Source organism: Microcaecilia unicolor, chromosome 4, assembly GCF_901765095.1.
Source record: "Microcaecilia unicolor chromosome 4, aMicUni1.1, whole genome shotgun sequence".
Classification (NCBI taxonomy): Eukaryota; Metazoa; Chordata; class Amphibia; order Gymnophiona; family Siphonopidae; genus Microcaecilia; species Microcaecilia unicolor.
In genome coordinates, this window is record NC_044034.1 from 69,460,204 (window position 1) to 69,487,938 (window position 27,735).

Below are 27,735 nucleotides of genomic sequence, written 5' to 3' on the forward strand. Positions count from 1 at the left end.
ACTACTAGTCTTTACTGCAAGAACACGGATATTAATAGACTGCTATACTACACAAGCTGTCACAATCACTCCCTGAAAAATAACTTACCATACAGCCAATTTCTGACAGTTAAACACATTTATTCAACACAGGAAGATTTAAAAAAACAATCGCAGTTGATGACACCTTTGTAAATAGTGATCTGTTCCTGTCAGCTTCTATATGTGGGCAAAACAAAAAGACAGCTCAGAGTAAGAATTATAGAGCATAGAAATGCAATAAATTGTAAGGTGGCAGAAAAACCTTGCAGCTAATGATGTCATCACAACATCACTGGAATGCATAAAATGGATGCTGGAACGCCTGGACATGCATGGCATTTTACGCAAATATAAGCGCTTCTTTTATAAACCCACACTAGCGATTCCCGTGCAGCAAATGAGAGGAAGCCCACAGGAATTGAATGTACTTCCTCTCATTTACTGCACCGAGAATCGGTAGCGCGGCTTTGTAAAAGAGTCCCTAAGTGATTTTAGTGGCATTTTTGAGCACTTTTTAGTGATTCCAGGTGGGCACACTGAGATCTTTCATTTGATACTTCATTTGCTGATTTGTTTGAGAATTTTTGAAATTGTGGCGTTTTTAATAAAATCCAGCATTTTTTAAACCTGTTAAAAGCGATTTTATGACTTCACTTGAAGAGTATTCTCCTTCTTGAGATTTACAATGATGTTTTAACTGGTTTTCAGAGTGATCTGATCTGGCTTTTATGATTTTTATTTTTGCGAGACCTCTGACCTCTCTGGCAGCAAATAAATATTTGTTTGCACACCAAGGGCTCCTTTTACTAAGGTGCACTAATGATTTAGCACATGCTAAATGTTAAGAGGCCCATAGGAATAAAATGGGCTTCTTAGCAATTAGCAAGTGCTAATTGTTACCATGTGCTAAATCCATTACCATACCTTGGTAAAAAAAAGCCCCAAGTTAGGTTGGTTTGTTTGTAGAGACTTTATGCACAAGCGTTGGCTGCAAGTAACAGTTCCATTTCAATTCATTCTTAAGATGCTGGTTTTAAATTTGTTTTTATAATTAGAAGGATTTCTATTTAATATTTTGCTCTTATGAATTTTTTATTTGCCCTTTTTGACTCTAGGGGTCCTGTTTACTAAGCCACACTAAGACTGCACTAGCATTTTTAGCGCACACTAATGATTAGCATGCACTAAATGCCAAGTCACCCATAGGAACATATGGGCGACTCTAGCATTTAGCGTGCACTAATTTTATAATAATGAAGAGAAGAGTTAAAGATTTTCTTAAACCATATTAAACGGACAGCTGGAAAATTTAGAATCATGCGGTCAGGGGTTTTCCTATTGCTAACTGAATTACCATGCAAAAACTGTACAAGATAGTATAAGTACAATGGTACGACACCATATACGATTTTAAACACAACTGTAATTAATTTAAACCTTGCTCTGGGACAAACTGATTTCAGTCTTGGATCATCTTCAATAGAATACCATGTTTTGGTTAAAAATATTAAACCTGCATCATGTTCTTCAATTATATCCCTAATAATGTTAGTCTTATTTATAGCTGATCTTGCATTCATATATAAACATGGTCCTGGAGTAAATGACCTGATATTGTCAGACAGTGGGTTGATATAAATCAATTCCCATTCCTTTTACTATTATAATTACTCCTGGGATTACCACAATATCACTTATCATACCTTTTCCCCTGGAATAAAATATTGTCATTTTGTAAACACATTTTTAGTAAGAAGTATTAAAAAATTTCTAAGAGAACTTCCAATCTGGAGCGCATGCAGGCTATATGTGGGAGAGTGGCGCTCCAGAACCCATTGTCTCTCCATCCCAGATTTATCCAGTTGCAACCACCCAAGAAAGTGCAGACAAGCTATGCTGAAGCTGATGAAAGGAAAATGTCCAAAACCATAAAAGAAATATATGTTGCAAGCATAGGAGAGTGGGCACCAGAATCATCTGAGGTTGTTGATGGCAGAGGAGGAAGGGTCTAATAGAGCAGGAGGAAGGAACAGTGTTAGTCCTTCATAAAATAAGAGATGCATAAGAGGAAATGCTACATGATTTTATTTATAATTTTACTTACATAATTTTATGAACCTTTTGAGAGTTTTTAGTAGCAAGAGCAAGTTTATCCAATGGGGAAATAATCTCAGGCACATTAGAGGGATGTGACCCCAATAGAAACTGTACTTTTTTTAACTTGAAAATTTTATTGAAGAATTCACATATACAACAGAAACAATATCAGAAAATCCACAGGAAGCAAACATGCATATAAAGATGAATAACATCTAATAACAACAAATATTTACCCCATCACAGATCCCCCCCTGAGATATGCCAGTGAGTTCCAAGAATGGGAGAAGATGTATAGTATAAATATGTCCATAGGTGCTCCTAGGTGACAACATATAAGCAATTACAATTGATATGCAGCCCCTCTACAACTATTTCATATGGGGAAAAAGGACACAGATCTTTCTTGGAAAGGGTAAGGCTTAGATAGGGCAGTGGGATGAAACAGGATCGGCTTATTGACTCATAGCTCTGCCTCCTAGTTGGTGTTCAGATTAACCATAGTGGGGAATAGTGTAATATGAAGGGGATCTTGATGGAGAAAAGGAGGAATAAATGGAGAGAGACGATATAGTATAACATGGTCATTAAGGAGGCAGGAAGCGAAGTCGGAATGAATATGGACCTAAGTGGAGAGAAGGAATGGAGGAAACAATTAACACCAATGAGATGAGTTTCGGGATAACCTTAGGGATGGGGGTGGGATAGAAGAGGAGATATGGTATAGGCTGTGGGTGGAAGGAGTAGGTGGACTAAGGAAGTAAGGCAGACATTTATGAATTATAACTTATAATAAATAATCTATTTGTTAAAACCTAGACTTATAACTGGAAGTCTAATAAGATGTGGAGGTGAATTTGAAAAGGGAGGACAGGAAGGAGGGTAAGGATTTGTGGGGGGAGAGGTAAGGGATACAAGTTGGGGGTAGTGGGGAGAGAGGGGAATATAAAGGAAATATTGGGAAAATGAAAAGTGTGTAATTGTACATTATGGTACTAGTTAAAGCATTGTAAATTCAAACACAGTTGAAAAACTATAGATGCAATTGTAACTAGAATGCTGTTCCCTAAATGGATGGGCAACCTGCTTCACAGAGAGACTTTCAGGCTTATTTTCGAAAGAGAAGGGCGCCCATCTTTTGACACAAATCGGGAGATGGGCGTCCTCTCAGGGTCGCCCAAATTGGAATAATCGAAAGCCAATTTTGGGAGTCCTCAACTGCTTTCCGTTGCGGGGACGACCAAAGTTCACGGGGGCGTGTCGGAAGCAGAGCGAAGGTGGGACTGGGGCGTGCTTAACATGGGCGTCCTCGGCCGATAATGGAAAAAAGAAGGGCATCCCTGACAAACACTTGGCGGACTTTACTTGGTCCTTTTTTTTTTACGACCAAGCCTCAAAAATGTGCTCTAAATGACCAGATGACCACCGGAGGGATTTTGGGATGACCTCCCCTTACTCCCCCAGTGGTCACTAACCCCCTCCCACCCTAAAACATTTTTTTAAAATATTTTTTCCAGCCTCTATGCCAGCCTCAAATATCATTCCCAGCTCCATGACAGCAGTATGCAGGTCCCTGGAGCAGTTTTAGTGGGTACTGCAGTGCACTTCAGAAAGGCGGATCCAGGCCCATCCCCCCCTACCTGTTATACTTGTGGTGATAAATGTGAGCCCTCCAAAACCCACCACAAACCCACTGTACTCACATCTAGGTGCCCCCCTTCATCTCTAAGGGCTATGGTAGTGGTGTACAGTTGTGGGGAATGGGTTTTTTTTTTTTGGGGGGGGGGGTTGGGGGGCTCAGCACACTAGGTAAGGGAGCTATGCACCTGGGAGCTTTTTCTGAAGTACACTGCAGTGCCGTCTAGGGTGCCCGGTTGGTGTCCTGGCATGTCAGGGGGACCAGTGCACTACGAATGCTGGCTCCTCCCATGACCAAATGGCTTGGATTTGGTCATTTCTGAGATGGGCGTCCTCGGTTTCCATTATCGCGTCCCCAACCGTATTATCAAAACAAAAGATGGCCGCCCATCTTGTTTCGATAATACGGATTTCCCCGCCCCTTTGCGGGACGTCCTGTGAGGACGTCCTCAGGAAAACTTGGGCGCCCCATTCGATTATGCCCATCCACGTATTAATGTGACTTATGGCTTCATCTGTCCCCACATTGGGCTTACCGTGCGGGGCTTCAACCTAATGCTACTTATACCAAATGTGGATCTAGCAGAGCTACTTGGGTCATATGTTTTGGCATTGTCCCTGGGTACAACTTTTTTGGACACAAATACATAAAATTGTTGTGAACCTCTGGGCCTGTGATGTATGACTGGATCCACAATTTCATTTTGGAGGGTATACTTTGACTGCTTCAGTACAGCAAGGATTTAAACCTTTTCTTGAAAAAGCAGTTTTCTTTGGCCTGAAAGTTATATTGTTGGCCATGATTCAAGCTGCTCCACCCTCCCTACAACTTTGGCGGACACACTTGATTGAACAATTGCGCATGAATTGTTTACAAGTGGCTGACTTTTCAGCTTATTTTCGAAAGGGAAAAACGCCTATAGTGCGACCTAAATCGGGAGATAGACGTTTGTCTCGCAAAGGCGCCCAAATCGGTATAATCGAAAGCCGATTTTGGGCGTTTCCAACTGCACTCCGTCGCGGAAACGAATAAAGTTGAGGGGGGGCGGAGGCGTGGTGGAGGCGGAACTGGGGCGTGGTTATCAGCCGAGGAGAGATGGGCGTCTTTAGCTGATAATAAAAAAGGCGGATTTTGGGTCACTTTTTTTGGACCCTTTTTTTTCACGAACAAGTCCCAAAAAAGTGCTCCAACCTCCCCGGACTCCCCCAGTGGTTACTAACCCCCTCCCACCAAAAAAACCCCCACTTTAAAAACTATTTTTCCAGCCTCTATGTCAGCCTCAAATGCCGTACCCACCTCCATGACAGCAGAATGTGTTCTATCCTCTGACAGCCTTTCCCTGGTTCTGATGTGGCTCTCGGGTGCAGTACAGGGTCACATCAGCATTGCATTGTGGTGGGTGTAGGGTATTGGGCTCCGTGATTTCATTAGCTTGTGTTACAGTCTCACGATGTTGGTAGTTGGTAGGCTCTTCTCCCATGGTGCTTTTCCCCCTGCCTACTGGGTCAGAGTGTGCCCCGTTGTGTTTCCTGTTGTAGTCCATGCGGTAGTGGCCATTTTTGTAAGCCAGTTTTAGCTCCCTTTCCTGTGTTAGCCACGTTAGACAACTTAGTTCTTCCCTTGAATGTGGCTGAAAGAGGGCATTCTGCCAGCTCTGACCTACTGCTCATCTCAGTGCCAGGGAGACTCGTTGCCAGTGGGGCACAACCTCTGATCTGCAGTTAACTATGAGTAAACGCGGTTATTCCAATAAAGGACGTTTTCGGAGAGATTAGTCTTCAGGTGTCAACTGGTGTGCCAATGTTATATAGCAGCAACCAGTCCTAGAGGCCTGCGTGTATGCAGGTCCCTGGAGCACTTTTAGTGGGTACCGCAGTGCACTTCAGCCAGGTGGCCCCAGGCCCATCCCCCCCCCCCCCCCCACCTGTAACACTTGTACTGGTAAATGGGAGGCCTCCAAAACCCACTGTACCCACATGTAGGTGCCCACTTCACCCCTAAGAGCTATGGTAGTGTTGTACATTTGTGGGTAGTGGGTTTTGGGGGAGGGGGTTGGGAGCTCAGCACCCGTGGTAAGGGAGCTACGCATGTGGGAGCTTTTTCTGAAGTCCACCGCACTGACCTAGGGTGCCCAGTTGGTGTCCTGGCATATCAGGGGGGCGAGTGTACTACCAATCCTGGCCCCTCCCACGACCAAATGGCTCGGATTAGGATGTTTTTGAGCTGGGCGTTTTTAGTTTCCATTATCGCAAAAAAAAACAAATGCCCAGCTCAAAAACGTCCATTTTCTCGAAAATATGGTTCGGCCCGCCCCTTCACGGACCCGTTCTCGGAGATAAACGCCCATGGAGATAGGCGTTTCCATTCGATTATGCCCCTCTTTGAGTCCCCAAGGTTATCGCTTCCAGGACACATGAGAGCCTTTCTGGTTAACGTTAACACATCACTCTCACAGTAGACAATTGAATGATTACTTCAAGGATGAATTTGGCTATTGTAATAATTGCTTAGTTATTCCCATAGGATATGCTTTCAAGGGTGGTGGGAGGGAGGGGAGGGGGTGTTAGGGGTGGGGGCAGGGAGCTATAGCATTATATTTGGAATTATTGTATCACTGGTATTGTATTTTGTTGTTCTTTGGATGACTAATAAATATAATTTAAACATAAAAGAAAACCCAAACATCTCTATGAAGCACATCAGGGTTTCACTAATGTAGGCATATAAAGCATTCTTAGTTTAAAAGACGTATTCAATTTTCATATTCCTAAAAACACACAAAACAAAACAAAAAATCCCCCAGATTTTGCAAAGAAGCAGGATATATACTTGTTCTATGTAGTAAGAGTTAGCTTACCGGTCAATATTCAGCTGCTGGAGGTCAGCCATTTTTTTAATGCTGACCGCTGTGGGCTAAATTAGGTCCTGATATTCAATACTAGGCCATGTACAGGCATCAGCACTGAATATCAGCAGTGGGCTAGAGTGTGACAGGCTGCCGGTCCTTATGCAGGTATTGGTCAGTATTCTGCTGGGACCTGCATAAAATACTTATGCGTGTCCTGGCTGAATATTGGTCGAAACCCATATATGCCTTCTTACCCCCTCTCAAGTAAATGACCCCTTCCCACTCCCCAACAACTAAAAGCCTCTCTCTCACCCCTTACAAGTAAACACCCCCTCCTACTTCACCCAACAAGTAAAGATCTCCTTTCCACTCCTTCCTCAGCCAGGACAAGCCCCTCAGACCTACTTGAACTCTCTGATGGTCCAGTGGGGTGATGGGGGCAGAAGTGGATCCTACTTCTCCATAGTAAAAATGACTGCCACGACCTCCAGCAGTACTCTCATGGTACTAATAGTAGTACTTTGAGAATACCGCTGGAAATTGCGGCAGCTATTTTTACCATGGAGCTGCTAAGGGCAGGAGTGAGTGGGGTTTCCTCTGCTGGATCACCAGGGAGTTCAGGTAGTCCCGGGGTGGGGGAGGGGGCCATTCTGATTGGGGATGGGAGGGAGAGGGGGGTCTTTAGTTGTTTGGGGGAGGATCTTTTTGTAGTGTTGGCACCCACACATCTAACTGGGCAAAATTAGGACTGCTTTTTATGCAATCCTAAATGCCTTTATCTATGCAGGTGCCAGCATTGAATATTGCTGGCATCCACATAACTCCCAGCCATACCCTCTGTATCACCTACTTGGGACATGGCTAATGAGTGCCAATATTCAGCAGCATTGTCTAGTTAAGTGCCACTGAATATTGGCAGCTAGGCGGGCACAAGCTATTTAAACTGGCAGGAGGCTCTCCTGTCCATTTAAATTGCTTTGAATATTAACCCCTAACTTTATTCCTTCCAATATTCCTTCACATGCTACCTCTGCTCTTTATGCAACGTGTCTAGATGGAAAGAAAGGATTAGGAGATTGGTTTCTCCATTTTGGAGCAAATCTGAGTAACCCTGGACTATTACTCCATATTGTTTGCAATGTACATAGGCACTTTCAGCAGAAGTGGTTTGCAGGCAATTTTCAAAGGGTAAAATATGTTACAGTATTTCCCTTTGAAAATTTGCATGTGTAAAGTATGCACACTAAAACTGTTCATGTGACCTGCTGCTACTTGTGTAGATAGTGAAAGGAGATAAAATTGCGCATGCACTATTGCACTACTATCTACTCTGTGACCAGATTTAGTGTCCATGATTGCTGGATTCAGAAGGAGCTCTTGTGTATGGCCTCACTGAGATGACTGGGCTGAGTTAGGAGGGTATATAAAAATCACCAGATAGTTGCGAAAAAAAATGGTTATGATACTAGATTCCTGTCCCAATTCTGACTGAGCTGATCCAAAGGAAGCAGAATATAAGTACTAGATATAACTCTCCCTCCCCCACAAAACTAAACACAAAAAGAGTGGCTGTTAATTAAGGCTGTGCCAGACCAGACCTAGTTCTGACTCAGCTGGAGGAACTATAAAGGAGTATAAGGAAAATTACCAGGTCCTCCCTTCAAATAACTGGGTTTCTGTCCACAAGATATTTATTTCTTGGAAAACAAATGAACAAAGCCACCCTAGAGCATCACATGCGACTTTTTTTTCCCAAATTTTGACCATGTGTTGATCTGTTGTAATGGAAAGGGTGCTGTTAAAACATGTTTTTATTTCCATATGTGGTGGTCCTCTATTCATGTGCAACAACTTTGGCACAAAATGAAAAGAGAAATAGTTTGACAGGTCTCACATTCTTTATTTCTCCAGCCTTGGGTCCTCTGAGTTACTACAGTGGTGTTAGAATGTCTACCAACTCTAAAAAATTCATCACTCATCTGATTCACACTGCTGGACAAGCCATTGCATACTTCTCAAATAGTGAACCTCAACTCAAGGTTTAAAGGAAACAAATTCAAGAATTTGTTATACTCAAAAGATTCACTTTCTTAAAGGGAGGCTGGATAAATGTAACTTCATTTGAGATCCCATTTAGATGATGTAAACTATTAATAAATTGCTTTGATTACATACATATGTGAGAGTTAAAGTATATATATTGGCTGTTTGTAAAGAGTTTAGGAGTAAGACTGCTATTAAAAACATAAAGACAGAATTTTGTTTTATAAGACTGATAATTCTGTTTTTTGTTTTATAAGACTGATGATTCTGTTTGAGTGTGCTATGTTTGACAAATACGTAGCAAGTAATTTGAGCTATAATATACTTGTTAAAGGCATTTTGAACAGTTTATAGAAAAGTTCTGTTTTCTAACTACAATAATGTATCAATGACCAGAGGCGTAGACAGCCATCCGATTTTTTTTTTTTTTTTGGGGGGGGGGGGGGCAAAGGTGGACTGAAGGAGCAATTCCCTCCCCCCTGCTTTGGTGCGTTAAAAATAATATCTTTGCTGGCAGGGATGCCAAAGCCCCGCCAATCAAAGAAATTGCCTGCCAAGCCATTTCCCTCCTCCTCATGCAGCTGCACTAACCCAGAAGACAGTGGGTCTGAGGGAGGAGAGGGGTGTGTCACGTGCTAACCAATTAATGTGTGGTGGTGGTAGGGATTCACATGCTAATGGCCATGTGCTAATGGGAAAATTAGCTCATGGCCATTAATACAGAAAATATAAAAATTGGATATTTTACCCCAGTGGTAAAAATGACTTTAGCGCATGGGAATGACCCACATAAGGACGCGTTAAGGCCACTTTTTACCACAGTTTGGTAAAAGGGCCCCATAGTATGCTGAAAGCTCTGTTGATTAGAAGCTAAGGTAAAATCTAACTATATAAATGACAAGTGACCGACTCACCCGCAAATGCGCAGTAGAGACTTCCCTCTCTGTCCCGCTCTCGCGTCAAGACATAATGACATCAGAGGGCGGAACAGAGAGGGAAACGGACACTGCCACTGGAGCCTGGAGATGAAGCAACATCGCTGGCGCACCAACCTCCACCCCCCCAATCCCCGACAATCGCCACCACCGCTCCCGCCCCCCTCCGTATCGTGCCCCCTGCACTGACATGACAGCGCCTCTCACCTCCATGTGGAAGCGCTGCAGGCAGCAGCAGAGCGATCTGCTGCTGCCTGCAGCGCTTTCACACGGAGGTGAGAGGTGCTCTCATGTCAGTGCAGGGGGTCTGGCACGAAGGGGGGAGGGAACGGTGGCGAGGAGGATAGCTGGACATGGGGGGAGAGAGGAGGGTTGCTGGACATGGGGAGAGAGCAGGGCAGAGGGGAGGGTCGGTGGACGGGGTGAGGCCAGGGGAGAGAGGAGGGCTACTGGACATGGGGGGGAGGGCAGGGAAGACAGGAGGGTTGCTGCACATGGGGGGAGGGCAGGGGAGAGAGGAGGGTTGCTGGATATGGGGGGAGGGCAGGGGAGAGAGGATGGTTGGTGGACGGGGGGGGGGGAGGCCAGGGGATACAGGAGGGCTGCTGGACATGGGGGGGGAGGGCAGGGGAAAGAGCAGGGTTGCTGGACATGGATCAGGGGAGGGGAGGGCAGGGGAGAGAGGAGGTTTGCTGGACATGGATGGAGGTGAGAATTATTACATTTTGCAAAACACAAATCTTGCCCGTTTTAACGGGCTTAACGGCTACTATCTATAGAAACAACAAAGGAATACCTGTTTTCTTTTGTAAGCTAGCAAACATTAATGCTGCACACTTACCACATTGTACAAACCGATGCACCATCGCTCAAATAAGATTTGACCAGAAAATCCATTAACAAAGGCAAACCAAAGCTGAAATAGAACATAACAGCAGATTTTCAATAACATTTCACTAAATGTTTTTCACATATCAAACAAAAACAACATGGAATGTGGACCAACAGCTGGACAGAGCTGCCTCATATGTTTTAAAAATAATTAGCAGCTCTACTGTGGGGCAATTGTTTCAAATAAAAACTTTTGATTTTAAAAACAGAGGAATTAAGTTGCTAATTGTACAGAACTGCCAGTGATGCTGACATAATTTACAGTACAAGCACTGCTCTAAAACCATGAATACATGGTGTAAAATATTTTAAACCTGGTTAATTATTAACTTAACCAATGGAGGTAAAGACTATTACCCCCTTGGCTTGGGAAAAGGCTAAAATCTTTCAAGGGAAGAATGTTTCATTAACATGTTTTATTCAACTTATTGTACAATGACAACTATGTGTGATTTGGTATAAAGCCCTATGTAAATGCTGAAATAAATAAGCATATCAGTATAAAAACCCACTCTGAAATAAAACATTTGTGGCACTTAATCAATCAATTGTACTTCTTTTGATAGCTATCACAAATCTACCTTAATAATAATAATAATAATCATAATTATAACAATAACGTAGTGTGTGGTGAATCTTCAGAACAAAAATCGTACCATCAATTACAATAGAGCTGTGATTATAAAAGATGGTTGTCTGAAATCGCAATTCCACTCTCCAAAGTTCTAGTATTCCTTCATCGATACCACCATAATATGTGAATATGTGCAACAAAAAATGTGCATAACATGGATATAACTGCTACTGTGTCCTGTAATGTTATAAGCCACAGTGATAATATCCAATATAATCACAATAATTTTGTGGCGCAATAATAATGAAAAACACCATCAGTTATTTGAAAAGTCCAGCGTGTGAAGTCACTATGCAGAATACAATAGCACCACTGTCGCTAATTCAGATAGGGTATTCTCTCTGCGTAATGCCCACCTCTTCAATGCTGCGTTCGGCACCTAACCCTTACCGTTCAGTGAATCCAGACTGCCCCAATTTGACTGCCCCTATCGGACCGACCGTTCACTTGTCTATTAGATTGTAAGCTCTTTGAGCAGGGACTGTCTCTTTGTTAAATTGTACAGCGCTGCGTAACTCTAGTAGCGCTCTAGAAATGTTAAGTAGTAGTAGTAGTAGATATGGCAGACTTCTGGTTTCTGGAAACAGTGAGAATGTAAAATGATGATGACATCAACGATGAAATCAAAACTTTGAGGAGTTTCAGTAAACCAAATTCCATTCTATGTTATCTTTAAACCAATGGATCTCAATTCAAAAATCAAGAACTGTTCTTTCTCAAATGGGCTTTGATTGTGGTCGCCTGGGTATGTAATGGACACCAGTTCCATCCAAATCCAGTGAATTTGGGTGAACTCATGTCCTCATCCAAACAATGAGAAACAATAGGGACAATCAATGTTTTGGTGTTTAATCTACTACGATGCTCATTAAGTCTAAGTTTAATAGCCCTGGTTGTTTGTCCCACATAAATCTTATACCAAAACATAAATCACATGTGAAGATTCGCAGTTGGTCTCGTGGCTCATTGACACATTTTCCCTGTGTTAGGGCAAATCCACTTGTCAACAGTTAAAGCACTATTGCAAAGCAAACTATGCCCACAGGAACAGTGATTTCCACTATACGAAAATGATCTAACAAGTAGAAACTGAGAATGTACTAATCTATCTGCTAGATTCTAGCCTTTTGTATAAGCTATACAGGGGCCCTCCAGAAATACTGAATGTAAAGTACATATATGTCAATGCTTATGGGCAATAAGCATTGAAATAGTTGTATGACTCAACATGCAAACTTGTTCCATTTGTCTTGGAGGCTGGTCCTGTAATAAGTAAGAAGGATTTGCATAAAGGGTGCATAAATAGGTTTGCTTCACAGCGTTTCTTGGCTGCTCATGTTTTAAAAACCAATTGATTAACAGCTCAGATTCACATTTCATTCGGCAACTGATGTGCATACGAAGTGCATTAATTTGTAATTTTTCAGTTTATATTTTGTATTTCTTATCTTTTCATTACTTTTTATTCTTGAATTTTTTAGGGTTTTGTTTCGATTAAAATTTGTAATTACGATTAATCAGGTGATTTATCATGTGATTAAAGTTATTTATTCATTTTGTCCCAGTGCAGCTCCTTGTGACTCTGGGCAATGGAGGGTTAAGTAATTGACGTGGATGGTGGCTAACACATCTCAAGTAGTTGTTCATATCAGTATTCTTTCTAAACTAGTAAAACAGGCTCATTTCTGAAACAAATGAAACGGGCGCTAGCAAGGTTTTCCTCGGAATGTGTATGTTTGAGAGAGAGAGAGAGAATGTGTGTGAGAGATGGTGTGTGTGAGTGAGTGAGAGACAGAGTGTGTGTGTGTTTGTGTCAGAGAGAGTGTGTGAGAGACAGAGTGTATGTGTGTGTGTGTGAGAGAGAGAGAGTGTGTGAGAGAGAGTGTATGTAGAGACAGAGAGTGAGTGAGTGTGTGTGTGTGTGGGGCTCCAAGTTCCATGACCCCTTCCTTTCCTCCCTCCCTCCCTCTCCTCCCCTCCGAGTTCTTGGCCCCCCCCTTCCCTCCGAGTTCCATGCCCCCCTTTCCTCAGAGTATGTATGTTTGAGAGAGAGTGTGTGGGTGAGAGTGTATGTGAAAGAGAATGAGTGCGAGAGAGAGAGAGAGAGAGACAGAGTGGGTGTGTGTGTTTGTGTCAGAGAGAGTGTGTGAGAGACAGAGTGTGTGTGTGAGTCTGTGTGTGAGAGAGAGTGTATGTGAGAGACAGAGAGTGAGTGTGTGTGTGTGTGTGTGTGTGAGAAAGTGAAGCCTTCAACCCTTGAAGCATTCATGCACTCTGTAAGGCTCCATCTCCTCAATTGAAGACACGTAGTTCCGGAATGTTGCAGGAATGCTTCAAGGCTTGAAGGCTTCACTTTCTCAGCTTCAGAATGTTGGAGTTGCTTTTTATTATATAGGATACCATTGAATGAAGTTCACCAACAGTCTTCACTAATCTCACATCCAAATATGAAATGGCTTGATGATCATAAGCAAAACAGCAAAAGTAGAGGCTGACAAATGCGCAAACCAATAGGGAGATAATCTCAAAAAACAGTTTATTCAGAATATTCATATCAATATCAAGGACCCGACACGGTCCGTGTTTCGGCGCCAAAGCGCCTGCCTCAGGGGTCACAATCAACTTTCTCTGAGAAGAAGCTGATAGGCTTGAATTCCTTTATGTATGCAAATTAAACCACAGAGAGAACAAAGGAACAGCCAACCGATCAGCAAACACCATGTGGTTTGCGCATTTGTCAGCCTCTACTTTTGCTGTTTTGCTTTGACTTTCCGTGGAGGCTCCTCCTGTCTTCTTGGATTTGATGATCATAAGCTCATTATAAAATGTAAATTAGGATTCTTAGAATTAAGCCATACCACAAAGCTCATCAGATGATCAAACGTAGATGTACAAATAAAAAAAATATCATCAATAAACTGGTACCATGCTTTAATGTGGATCAGTCTGTACCACTATACCAAAACTCTTTGCTGGTAATCAGGTGCAGCTAGTACTGGATCGGTAGCTAATGCTCTCTTTAATTTTTGGAAGGCCGCTTCACATTCTGGCGACCAGGTAACAATTCAGGGTAGTCTCTTTATAGTCAAGTTACATAAGTACATAAGTATTGCCATACTGGGACAGACCAAAGGTTCATAAAGCCCAGTATCCTGTTTCCAACAGTGGCCAATCCAGGTCACAAATACCTGGCAAGATCCCAAAAAAGTACAAAACATTTTATGCTGCTTATCCCAGAAATAAGCAGTGGATTTTCCCCAAGTCCATTTTAATAATGGTCTATGGACTTTTCCTTTAGGAAGCTGTCTAAACCTTTTTTAAACCCTGCTAAGCTAACTGCCTTTACCACATTCTCTGGCAACGAATTCCAGAGTTTAATTATACGTTGAGTGAAGAAACATTTTCTCCGATTTGTTTTAAATTTACTACTTTGTAGCTTCATTGAATGCCCCCTAGTCCTAATATTTTTGGAAAGAGTAAACAGATGCTTCACATCTACCCTTTCCACGCCACTCATTATTTTATAGACCTTTATCATATCTCCCCTCAGCCGCCTTTTCTCCAAGCTGAAGAGCCCTAGCCGCTTTAGCCTTTCCTCATAGGGGAGTCATCCCTTCCCCTTTATCATTTTTGTTGCCCTTCTCTGCACCTTTTCTAATTCCACTATTCCTTTTTTGAGATGCGGTGACCAGAATTGAACACAATATTCGAGGTGCGGTCGCACCGTGGAGTGATACAAAGGCATTATAATGTCCTCATTATTGTTTTCCATTCCTTTCCTAATAATACCTAACATTCTATTTGCTTTCTTAGCCGCTGCAGAACACTGTACAGAAGGTTTCAGTAGTATCATCAACGACGACACCTAGATCCCTTTCTTCGTCAGTGACTCTTAACGTGGAACCTTGCATTACGTAGCTATAATTCAGGTTCTTCTTTCCCACATGCATCACTTTGCACTTGCTCAGATTAAACGTCATCTGCCATTTAGACTCCCAGTCTCGTAAAGTCCTCTTGTAATTTTTCACAATCCTCTTGCGATTTAACAACTTTGAATAACTTTGTGTCAGCAGCAAATTTAATTACCTCACTAGTTACTCCCATCTCTAGGTCATTTATAAATATGTTAAAAATCAGTGGTCCCAGCACAGACCCCTGAGGAACTCCACTATCTACCCTTCTCCATTGAGAATACTGACCATTTAACCCTACTCTCTGTTTTCTATCTTTTAACCAGTTTTAATCCACAATAGGACACCACGTCCTATCCAATGACTCTCCAATTTCCTCTGGAGTCTTTCATGAGGTACTTTGTCAAATGCCTTTTGAAAATCCAGATACACAATATCAACTGGCTCACCTTTATCCACATGTTTGTTCACCCCTTCAAAGAGATGTAATAGATTGGTGAGGCACGATTTTCCTTCACTAAATCCATGTTGGCTTTGTCTCATTAATCCATGTTTTTTAATATGCTCTGTTATGTTGTTCTTTATAATAGTCTCTACCATTTTGTCTGGCACCGACGTCAGGCTGACCAGCCTATAATTTCCCGGATCTCCTCTGGAACCTTTTTTTTCAAATCGGTGTTACATTGGCCACCCTCCAATCTTCCAGTACCACGCTCGATTTTAAAGACAAATTACATATTACTAACAATAGTTCTGCAAGTTCTCTGAGATGGATTCCAATCTGTTCAGAAGATTTGCTACTCTTCAATTTGTCAAATTGCCACATTACATCCTCCAGGTTTATAGAGATTTCATTAAGTTTCTCCGACTCATCAGCTTTGAATACTATTTACAGCACAGGTATCCCACCCAAATCTTCCTTAGTGAAGACAGAAGCAAAGAATTCATTTAAACTCTCCGTTACAGCTTTGTCTTCCCCGATTGCACCTTTTACCCCTGGTCATCTAGTGGTCCAATAGATTCTTTTGCTGGCTTCCTGCTTTTAATATACCTAAAAAAATGTTTACTATCATGCTTATTTTTGAAAGAGAAGGGCGTTCATCTTTCGTCACAAATCAGGAGATGGGCGTCCTTCTCTGAGGGTCACTCAAATCGGCATAATCGAAAGCCGATTTTGGGCGTCCTCAACTGCTTTCCGTTGCGGGGACAACCAAAGTTCCCGGGGGCATGTTGGAAGCATAGTGAAGGCGGAACTGGGGCGTGCTTAACACATGGGCGTCCTCGGACGATAATGGAAAGAAGAAGGGCGTCCCTGACGAGCACTTGGCCGACTTTACTTAGTCCATTTTTTTCTTGCGACCAAGCCTCAAAAAAGTGCCCGAACTGACCAGATGACCACCAGAGGGAATTGGGGATGACCTCCCCTTACTCCCCCAGTGATCACTAACTTCCTCCCACCCTCAAAAATAACCCTTTAAAATATTTTTTTCCAGCCTCAAATGTCATACCCAGCTCCCTGACAGCAGTATGCAGGTCCCAGAAGCAATTTTAGTGGGTGCAGTGCACTTCAGGCAGGCAGACCCAGGCCCATCCCCCCTACCTGCTACACTTGTGGTGGTAAATGTGAGCCCTTCAAAACCCACCAGAAACCCACTGTACCCACATGTAGGTGCTCCCCTTCACCCCTTAGGGCTATGGTAGTGTTGTACAGTTATGGGTAGTGGGTTTTGGGGAGCTCAGCACACAAGGTAAGGGAGCTATGCACCTGGGAGCAATTTCTGAAGTCCACTGCAGTGCCCCCTAGGGTGCCCGGTTGGTGTCCTGGCATGTCAGGGGGACCAGTGCACTACGAATGCTGGCTCCTCCCATGACCAAATGGCTTGGATGTGGTCGTTTCTGAGATGGGCGTCCTCAGTTTCCATTATCGCTGAAAACCGGGGACGATCATCTCTAAGGTCAATCTAACGAAAGATGAACGCCCATCTTGTTTCGATAATATGGGTTTCCCTGCTCCTTCGCCCTCAGGAAAACTTGGGCGCCCTGTTCGATTATGCCCCTCCACGTGTTTTTGCCTCCAACGCCTTCCTTATCAGCGCTTTGCATTTGACTTGACATTCCTTATGCTGTTTCTTATTATTTTCAGTTGGTTCTTTCTTCCATTTTTTGAAGAATTTTCTTTTAGCTCTAATAGCTTCCTTCACCTCACTTTTTAAACATGCCAGCTGTCGTTTGGTCTTCCGTCCTCCTTTTTTAATACGCGAAATATATTTGGCCTGGGCTTCCAGGATGGTATTTTTTCAACAGCATCCACACCTGATGTAAATTCTTGACCCTCTCAGCCGCTTCTCATCGTTTGTTTTTCACCGTTCTTCTCATTTTATCATGGTCTCCCTTTTGAAAGTTAAACGCTAATGTATTGGATTTCCTGCGTATGCTTAGTCCAAAGTTAATATCAAATCTGATCATATTATGATCACTGTTATCAAATGACCCCAGCCCCATTACATCCAAAAAGCAGTCCTTGATTTCGTCAAGGAATTTTACCTCTCTAGCATGCCCTGATGTTACATTTACACAGTCAATATCGGGGTAATTGAAATCACCTATTATTATTGTGTTGCCCAGTTTGTTAGCGTCCCTAATTTCCTTTAACATTACTACATCCATCTGTTCATCCTGGCTAGGCGGACGGTAGTACATTCCTATCACTATTCTTTTCCCCTTTACACATGGAATTTCAATCCATAGGGATTCCAAGATGTGTTTTGTTTCCTGCAGAATTTTCAATCTATTTGATTCAAGGCCCTTCTTAACATACAATGCTACCACTCCACCAATTCGATCCATCCTATCACTGCGATATAATTTGTACCCCAGTATGACAGTGTCCCACAGGTTATCCTCCTTCCACCAGGTCTCAAACATCCTTATTATATCTAATTTTTCATTTAGTGCAATATATTCTAACTCTCCCATCTTATTTCTTTGGCTTCTGGTATTTGCATATAGACATTTCAAATTATGTTTGTTGTTCCTATTTACATCATGCTCAGTACTTGACAGTATTAATTTGCAATCTTTTGTCTGATTTTTATTTTTATTTAAGGACACCTGAGGCATATTTTCAAAGCACTTAGCCTTCCAAAGTTCCATAGAAACCTATGGAACTTTGGAAGGCTAAGTGCTTTGAAAATATGCCTCATTCCCTTTCCTCCTTTCCTGAAGTTACTATTGAGGAAACTACACTTCTCCTTTCTTCCTCAAAATGTACCACCTGTTCCTCTGATCCCATTCCCACCCACCTTCTTAATGCCATCTCTCCTACTCTTATTCCTTTTATCTGTCACATTCTCAACCTCTCACTTTCCACTGTGACTGTCCCTGCTTCCTTTAAACATGCTGTGGTCACACCTCTCCTTAAGAAGCCTTCACTTGACCCTACTTGTCCCTCTAATTACCGACCCATCTCCCTCCTTCCTTTTCTCTCCAAATTACTTGAGCGTGCTGTTCACCGCCGCTGCCTTGATTTTCTCTCCTCACATGCTATTCTTGACCCATTACAATCTGGTTTTCGCCCTCTCCACTCAACTGAAACTGCGCTTACTAAAGTCTCCAATGACCTATTACTGGCTAAATCCAGAGGTCAATATTCCATCCTCATTCTTCTTGATCTTTCCGCTGCTTTTGACACTGTCGATCACAGCATACTTCTCGATACCCTGTCCTCACTTGGATTCCAGGGCTCTGTCCTTTCCTGGTTCTCTTCCTACCTCTCCCTCCGCACCTTTAGTGTTCACTCTGGTGGATCCTCTTCTACTTCTATCCCTCTGCCTGTCGGTGTACCTCAGGGTTCTGTTCTTGGTCCCCTCCTCTTTTCTATCTACACTTCTTCCCTTGGTTCATTAATCTCATCCCATGGCTTTTCCTACCACCTCTATGCTGATGACTCCCAAATCTACCTTTCTACCCCTGATATCTCACCTTGCATCCAAACCAAAGTTTCAGCGTGCTTGTCTGACATTGCTGCCTGGATGTCTCAACGCCACCTGAAATTAAATATGACCAAAACCGAGCTTCTCATTTTCCCCCCCAAACCCACCTCCCCGCTCCCCCCGTTTTCTATTTCTGTTGATGGCTCTCTCATTCTCCCTGTCTCCTCAGCTCGAAACCTTGGGGTCATCTTTGACTCTTCTCTCTCCTTCTCTGCTCATATCCAGCAGACCGCCAAGACCTGTCGTTTCTTTCTTTACAACATCCGTAAAATCCGCCCCTTTCTTTCCGAGCACTCTACCAAAACCCTCATCCACACCCTTGTCACCTCTCGTTTAGACTACTGCAATCTGCTTCTTGCTGGCCTCCCACTTAGTCACCTCTCCCCTCTCCAGTCGGTTCAAAACTCTGCTGCCCGTCTCATCTTCCGCCAGGGTCGCTTTACTCATACTACCCCTCTCCTCAAGACCCTTCACTGGCTCCCTATCCGTTTTCGCATCCTGTTCAAACTTCTTCTACTAACCTATAAATGTATTCACTCTGCTGCTCCCCAGTATCTCTCCACACTCGTCCTTCCCTACACCCCTTCCCGTGCACTCCGCTCCATGGATAAATCCTTCTTATCTGTTCCCTTCTCCACTACTGCCAACTCCAGACTTCGCGCCTTCTATCTCGCTGCACCCTACGCCTGGAATAAACTTCCTGAGCCCCTACGTCTTGCCCCATCCTTGGCCACCTTTAAATCTAGACTGAAAACCCACCTCTTTAACATTGCTTTTGACTCGTAACCACTTGTAACCACTCGCCTCCACCTACCCTCCTCTCTTCCTTCCCGTTCACATTAATTTGATTTGATTTGCTTACTTTATTTTTTGTCTATTAGATTGTAAGCTCTTTGAGCAGGGACTGTCTTTCTTCTATGTTTGTACAGCGCTGCGTATGCCTTGTAGCGCTATAGAAATGCTAAATAGTAGTAGTAGTAGTAGTAGCTTTGAAAATATGCCTCCTGATCTACTACAGTCTCTTTTGCAACCTCACTATCGGGATACCCTATCTTTCCTGTTTTGGTGATATCTTTGTAAGATACCTTATTCTGAAGCATGCGGTTTTGAGTGACTGTCGGCCTTCCCCCAGTTCTTAGTTTAAAAGCTGCTCTATTTCCTTCTTGTGTGATTTTCCATAAATTAGCTTCTTCTAGGCTTCTAGGTGATAAAGATGATCTCTCTGTGTTTGTGGCAATATTGCATTCCTTTTGATCATGGTTAAGACCCTAGCACAAGAGATACCTGGAGTGAGTGTTGAAATTCTGGATCTTTCTATTGCATTTCAAGCAAAGTCTTAATCCCCACGTTGGGACAAAAGACATGATGAAATACAGCATTGAAGAAGCCAATCCTATATAATAATTCTCACCACCAACGTTCTAATCTGGGACTGCCTGTGTCCGTGGCTCCTGGAGTTGCTGAGCTAGGCTCCGTAGCCAGGATGACATCACTAACAGCTGATTCCCAGGCAGGGGGAGGAGTAGGGAAACACGTGTTTCCCTACTCCTCCCCCTGCCTGGGAATCAACTGTCAGTGCACCGCTCCCTGCCACTTCGGAGCAAGTGGCAGGGAGCGGCACATCAAAAAGCTACAAGCTAGGCAACACAGAACCCCCCCCTCGGCGCATCACCCAATCCCCCCCCCCGGCACATCAAACAACCCCTCCCCCCAAGCACATCAAACACCCCCCTCCCCCCACCTGAAGCACATCAACCCCCCCCCCCCCCCGGTGCACCAAACCCCATCGCCACCCGCAGATGCCAGTAGTAACGCTGTCCAGCCGCTGCTGCTTCTCCTGTTGAGCAGCAGCGGCCGCTACAAAAAGAAAAGAAGCGATAAATATTTTTAAACCCAGCCCAAATCATTTGCAAATGCCGGAGTCTTACAACGCAGTCTCTGCAGCCGGTGGCTCCTACTTTCGCCTCCACGTCACTGCCCCTGGAGTAAGACCCCAGAGGAGCGCAGTGATGTGACAGGCGAAAGGAGGAGCGGCCGGCTGCAGAGACTGCGTTGTAAGAGTCGGGCATTTGCGAATGATTTGGGCTGGGTTTAAAAACATTTATTGCTTCTTTTCTTTCTGTAGCGGCCGCTGCTGCTCAACATGAGAAGCAGCAGCGGCCGGACAGCGTTACTACTGGCATCTGCGGGTGGCAATGGGGTTTGATGCACCGGGGGGGGGGGGGGTGTTGATGTGCTTCAGGTGCGGGGAGTTGGGTGTTTGATGTGCTTGGGGGGAGGGGGTGTTTGATGTGCCGGGGGGATTGGGTGATGTGCTGGGGGGGGAGGGGAGGGTCGCTGGGCATGGGTAGCTGGAGGGGGGAGGGGAGGGTCGCTGGCCATGGATGGCTAGAGGCGGGGCAGGGGAGAGGGAGGTGGGGAGGGGGTCCTGAGATCAGAGAGGTGGGGGTGGGGAGGGGGCCCTGCGAGAGGGGGGGTGGGGGCTCACACTCACTCACTCACTGTCTCTCACATACACTCTCTCTGATACACTCCCTGTCTATCACACTCTATCTCTGTCACACACACACAGTCTCACACACACAGACACTCTGTCTCTCACACAAACACACACATACGCTGTCTCTGTCTCTCATTCTCTCTATGACACACACACTCCATCTCTCACACACACTCTCTCTCAAACATACACACTCCGAGGAAAACCTTGCTAACGCCCGTTTCATTTATGTCAGAAACGGGCCTTTTTTTTTTTACTAGTTTTCTATAATTTTTATAGAATAGTTTTGTTTTGCATCCATTCTGCTGGATGGCAAAACAAAAACTGAGGAGATTGCTGTTCATAAAGGGCTGCACGTGCACAGGTTGTTACACTTACTTCTGAGCTGTGAGAGAATTATTTTTATCCCAGTGCTGCTGGATGGTATCACCCACTTATGTGCCTGACTCAATTCTGTTTGTTGACAGAAAACAAAATCTTAAGAGTCAATATGGAAAGTGATTTAACCAGCCAGTAATGGCTCATGGCCGCTTAGCCGCTGAAATCACTTATTCAGGGCTAATTTTCAGCTGGACTTAACCGGTTAGTGCCACTGAAAATATCCAGTGTCGAACTGAAAACTAGCTATTTTGGGGGTGTTCTGGAGCTGGAGTCAACACTTGGCTGGTTGTGCCAATTTTCAACACTTAACTGGCAGGCTAACTGCAATCCAGAATCATCCACGCGACTTGCAACCCGAATCGCTGGCTACAACGAATCTCCCCTGCATATAAACCTGGAACTGCATTGCTCCCGAACTGCTTCTCACCGTGGACGAGCCACATGTAAACCCAGGACCACGTGGTGAGAGCCAAGAAACTACAAAAAAAAAAAATAACTGTTTGTTTGCTTTGCTTTGACTGCATGCACCGCCTTCAGCTAAGACTTACAGCTCTACACTTTGCCTTGCCTTGCTTTGCTTTACTTTGCTTAGCCAAATAACACTAATCTCTGTAATGATTTAAAAGCAATTGCCTTGCCTCGCTTTAAATGCAAGGTTCCCCAGGGAATCCTCTTTCTACAAAATAGCACCATTCCCTGTAATGATTCAATGCAGATGCTTTTAAATATCTTAAATATTATACGCAGAAAGTAACTGAACCGCTCAGCCAAATAACATTATTCCTTGTAATGATTTATTGCAATTGCCTTGCTTCGCTTTAGAGACAAGGTAAGGAGATAGCTTTGTACTTGCACCGCTAACAGCTTAATTTAAATGTAATTATCTTACTTGGCTTGTTCTGAACCAGGCAAATGAGCCACCTTGTGTAAAAAGATAATTAGATTAATATGTAACACTCACTATTATTCTCCAACTGTATATACAAGCTTAGCTCTACTCTGATTACGAACCAAGCATGATCAGTATGAAATGTTGCTAAGCTTAAATGCAAATGTAGGCTTCGCTTCGCTTTGAATGTAAACCAGCTGAATGTCTGCCACAGCGCCTTAAACACAGATATGAACACCAGCAAAATACTCTTAACCATTCATTGTCTCACCCTACTCTTACACGCAAACACAACCAACAATCCAGACAATAATAACCCCGTAACTCACAAATCATATAACATTCACATACACACAATGCCCACTCTAAAGAACATCCACAATAACCCACCAACAATACACCAACCCTATATACGACCGACTAACAACTCAACGAACCAAAGACACAATAACCAACCAAAAGGAATAATCCCCGGATATGAACACCACCAACAAAAGGAGGAAAACAACAACAAATTCAACCACCGAAGAAACAGACAACTAATAAAAATAAACGCAGCGAACCTCCCCACAGAACCACACCGCTCAATCCAACTAGGATACATTAATGCAAGATCAGCAGTAAGTAACTCAGTAGATTTACTAGACTGGATCACTACAGATAATCTAGACCTTCTTTTTATCACAGAAACCTGGTTCCACAGCCCCACTGACCCCGCCATCTTAGAAATTTGCCCACCAGATTACAAAATCACCCACTGGACAAGAAATGGAAAAAGAGGGGGCGGAATAGCCATAATTTACAAATCCGAATTCACCATCACAACCAAGGGTGAATCTACCTCACCACAACTTGAAATTGCCTCGACAAGAATTAATCATCCAAACCTAATAGGACACCTCAACGCAATTCTATTCTACAGACCACCAGGAAAATGGCAAGACTCCCAAACACAACTCATGGACTTCATATCGAACACGTGTATCTGCCTCAAACATCCTCATAATAGGAGACATCAACCTACACCTTGAAGACGACACCTCAACAGGCACACGAGAATGCAAAGAATTCTTAAAACTCTGGGACCTGCACGCACCCAACAAGCAGCCAACACACAAAAAAGGACATACATTAGACATCATAACACACAAATTTGACCCAAACTCAACTATCATACTCACTGACACAAGATGGACACCTACATTATGGTCAGACCACCGTAAAGCAAATGTCTCTCTCTACTGGCGAAAAACACACATAAACACAATCAGTAAACATGAGCGAACAACATACACCACGAGAGGAAAAATAGACCCCACAACATTCTGGCAACAGATCTACCAGAACGAATGGTCAACAAATGCTGACACCATCCAATTCCTCCAAGAATGGGACGAGTTATGTACAACAACACTAGACAAAATCGCCCCAATCCAAACCAGAATATCACACAGGAAAAAACCAAACCCATGGTTCACCGAAGAACTGAAAAAGCTTAAAACACAAGTCAGGAAACTAGAACACGCTTGGAACAAAAAGGAAGACGAACAAACACTAAATGCCTGGAAGCAACTTCGAAGGAAATACAAATGTACCATAAAACAGACCAAAAGATTACATTACAAAACAATAATAGGACCAAACTACAAAGACACACATAAACTCTTCTTCCTTGTGAACAAACTGTTAGACACCACACCAGTTACAAACAACAACAAAGACATACCAGATGTTGACAACCTTGCGAAACACTTCAAGGAGAAAATTATACAACTACGAACTAAAATACCCGCCAGCCCTATTGACTACGCCACACTTCTAGACTGTCTAGACCCAGAAGACGGAACATACCCAGCAGACAGAACTTGGACCAAATTCGAACTACTATCAGAAAACCTCATCTCTGGAACACTTAAAAGATTTGCCAAATCCCACTGCAAATTAGACACATGCCCAAACAACCTCATGAAATCAGCTCCTCAACAATTCATAATAGACCTAACGAACCACGTTAACTTCATGCTACAAAACGGACTTTTCCCAAAAGAAAAAGGAAAAATTTTACTCACCCCAAAGATACAAAGAAAAGCGCAAGCGAAATAACCAATTACAGACCAGTAGCATCCATACCACTAATAACCAAAATAACCGAAGGAATGGTAACTAAACAACTCACAAACTATTTAAACAAACACTCAATACTGCATGATGCCCAATCAGGATTCCGGTCGAACCACAGCACAGAAACAGTATTAATAACCCTTATGACTAAGTTTAAACAAATGATTGCAACCGGCAACAATATACTCCTCCTACAATTTGACATGTCAAGTGCCTTCGACATGGTTGACCACGAAATCCTATTACACATACTTGAATATTTTGGCATCAGAGGAAATGTCCTAAACTGGTTCAAGGGATTCCTAACCCAGCGGTCATATCAAGTCACATCAAATTCAACCACGTCTGCTGCATGGACACCTGAATGTGGAGTACCACAAGGATCACCCCTCTCACCAACCATCTTCAACCTAATGATAATTCCCTTGGCAAAAACTCCTATCAAATCATAACCTCAACCCATATATATACATCGATGATGTAACAATATACATCCCTTTCAAAGAAGACATTAAAGAGATCCTCAATGAAATTAACCAAAGTCTACACATCATGAACACCTGGGCAGATGCATTTCGCTTGAAACTAAATGCAGAAAAAACTCAATGCCTGATACTCACTTCCCAGTACAACACGAATGAATTCACCGCTATAAACACACCAAAACTAAACCTTCCAATCTCTATCGACCGCCACCTAACACTTGAAACTCATGCAAACAACACAACCAAAAAGATGTTCTACTGCATATGGAAACTGAAAAGAATAAGACCATTGTTCCCAAGATCCGTCTTTCGCAGCCTAGTGCAATCCCTCGTACTCAGCCATCTGGATTACTGCAACTCACTATATGCAGGTTGCAAAGAGCAAATACTGAGGAAACTCCAAACAGCCCAGAACACAGCAGCCAGACTCATCTTCGGAAAACCAAAATATGAAAGTGCAAAACCCTTACGAGAGAAGCTATACTGGCTCCCACTTAAGGAACGCATTACTTTTAAAGCATGCACATTAGGCCACAAATCATTCACGGTGAAGCCCCAGCCTACATGTCTGATCTAATAGATCTACCACTCAGAAATGCTAAAAGATCATCCCGAACTTTCCTCAACCTCCACTTCCCTAATTGCAAAGGCTTGAAATACAAGGCGCTGCACGCGTCAGCCTTTTCTTACATGTGCACGCAATTCTGGAATTCACTGCCGCGCAACCTGAAAACGACCTACGAGCAAGCCACCTTCCGCAAACTATTGAAGACCCATCTTTTTGAGAATACTTACGGAAAGAACCAAAACACATAAAGCCCACACCCACGGTTCAATAATGCTTCAATACAGCCACTCTGAATTCTCATCCCCTGTAATCTCACCACACTCATACTTCTACTCACAGAAAATGTACACCATATGCTTTCTTGTTGTTATATACTGCCCCTTTTAGTTTCCCGTTGTTCCCCCAATGTTTCACTGCTCTTTTCCATTGTTATATTCCTTAATGATACTCTGAGTTTGTCTCGCATAACTCCTCACAATGTAATCCATAACCGAGTAGTAACAAATTGTATTTCTATCACTCACAACTTATTGTAAGCCACACTGAGCCCGCAAAAAGGTGGGATACAAATGCAATAAAATAAATAAATAAATAAATAAACTGCATAAAATGGACCGCATGAAAGTCAGGTCTATCTTTATGTGGTAAATCATAGTTGGTTAAGTGCTGAATATCGCACTTAACCAGCTATGGGGTCCTTTTACTAAGGTGCTCTGAAAAATGGCCTGCAGTAGTGTAGACGTGCGCAGATCCATTTTTAAGCGTACCTGTAAAAAATGCCTTTTTTAAATTTTTGCTGAAAATGGATGTGCTGCAAAATAAAAATTGGTGCGCGTCCATTTTGGGTCTGAGACCTTACTGCAGCCATTGACTTAGTGGTAAGGTCTCACGCGTTAACCAAATGGTAATGACCTATACACGTAGAATGCCACTTGACGCACATAGCTGATGTGCGCCAGAAAATAAAAATTAATTTGGGGATGCGCATAGTGGACACGCATCAAAACTGAAATTACCGCAAGGGCCACACGTTAGCTGGGTGGTAACTCCAAATTGGCACACGTTGGGCGCATGTAGGTACCTATGCGGCTTAGTAAATGGGCCCCTATGTGTTAGTTGGCTCTGGAAACTTGGAAATTCAATGCCGGTACCCGGATACTGAATTTCCAGGTTTAACACCAGCGGCAGTCATCAGCTGCCGGCTGAATATCGGGCACACAGGACCTTAGCATACATTACTATTTTTAAAAAATCAGGTCTTAAATTTTCTTAAGTAAATTAGGCACACAAAAGAAAAGTAAAACAAAAACAAAAGCATGAAAAGTAAGAGCAGTTCAAATATTACTCTAATTCATTTGCAAGTGAACAGAAGGAAATGTAAGTAAAATCTATTATAGTAATCCAGATCACTTATTTGGATAAATTCAGAAAATTTAGGAACAGAAATATCAATAGTACTTTTTAAAAAATCTGACAAATTCCACAAAAAATGCCACTACTAGTAAGTACTAACAGAATGAATTACCTACAGACATCTGCTTCAGTCTCAGAGTGGTTTTATAGCCCTGCAGTATTTCACCTTGTTTATTCAGACTAGAAATTATTTTATGCTTTGTGCTAAATGTGCGAGCCTCTCTAGGGGAAAAAATACTCCACAATAAATGACTAACAAATTGCCTTAAATCATAGGTCAAAATATGGCCTGTAGTTACTATGGTGCTCTGAGACCACATTAGGTTACAATTGAAAATTCCTGATAATATCTGAGGTTGGTTAAAAG

The 27,735-nt window shown here is 43.0% G+C and overlaps 1 protein-coding gene across 1 annotated transcript in view; it reads right to left on the reverse strand.

Moving 5' to 3' along the window:
- The window catches only part of ATP8A2 (ATPase phospholipid transporting 8A2), a 1,572,980-nt gene that overhangs the window by 550,192 nt on the left and 995,053 nt on the right, over positions 1-27,735 (reverse strand). The window contains exon 27 of the mRNA XM_030202396.1: positions 10,425-10,499. Within this exon, the coding sequence (XP_030058256.1) occupies positions 10,425-10,499 (75 nt within the window). The remainder of the gene's footprint in view (positions 1-10,424; positions 10,500-27,735) is intronic.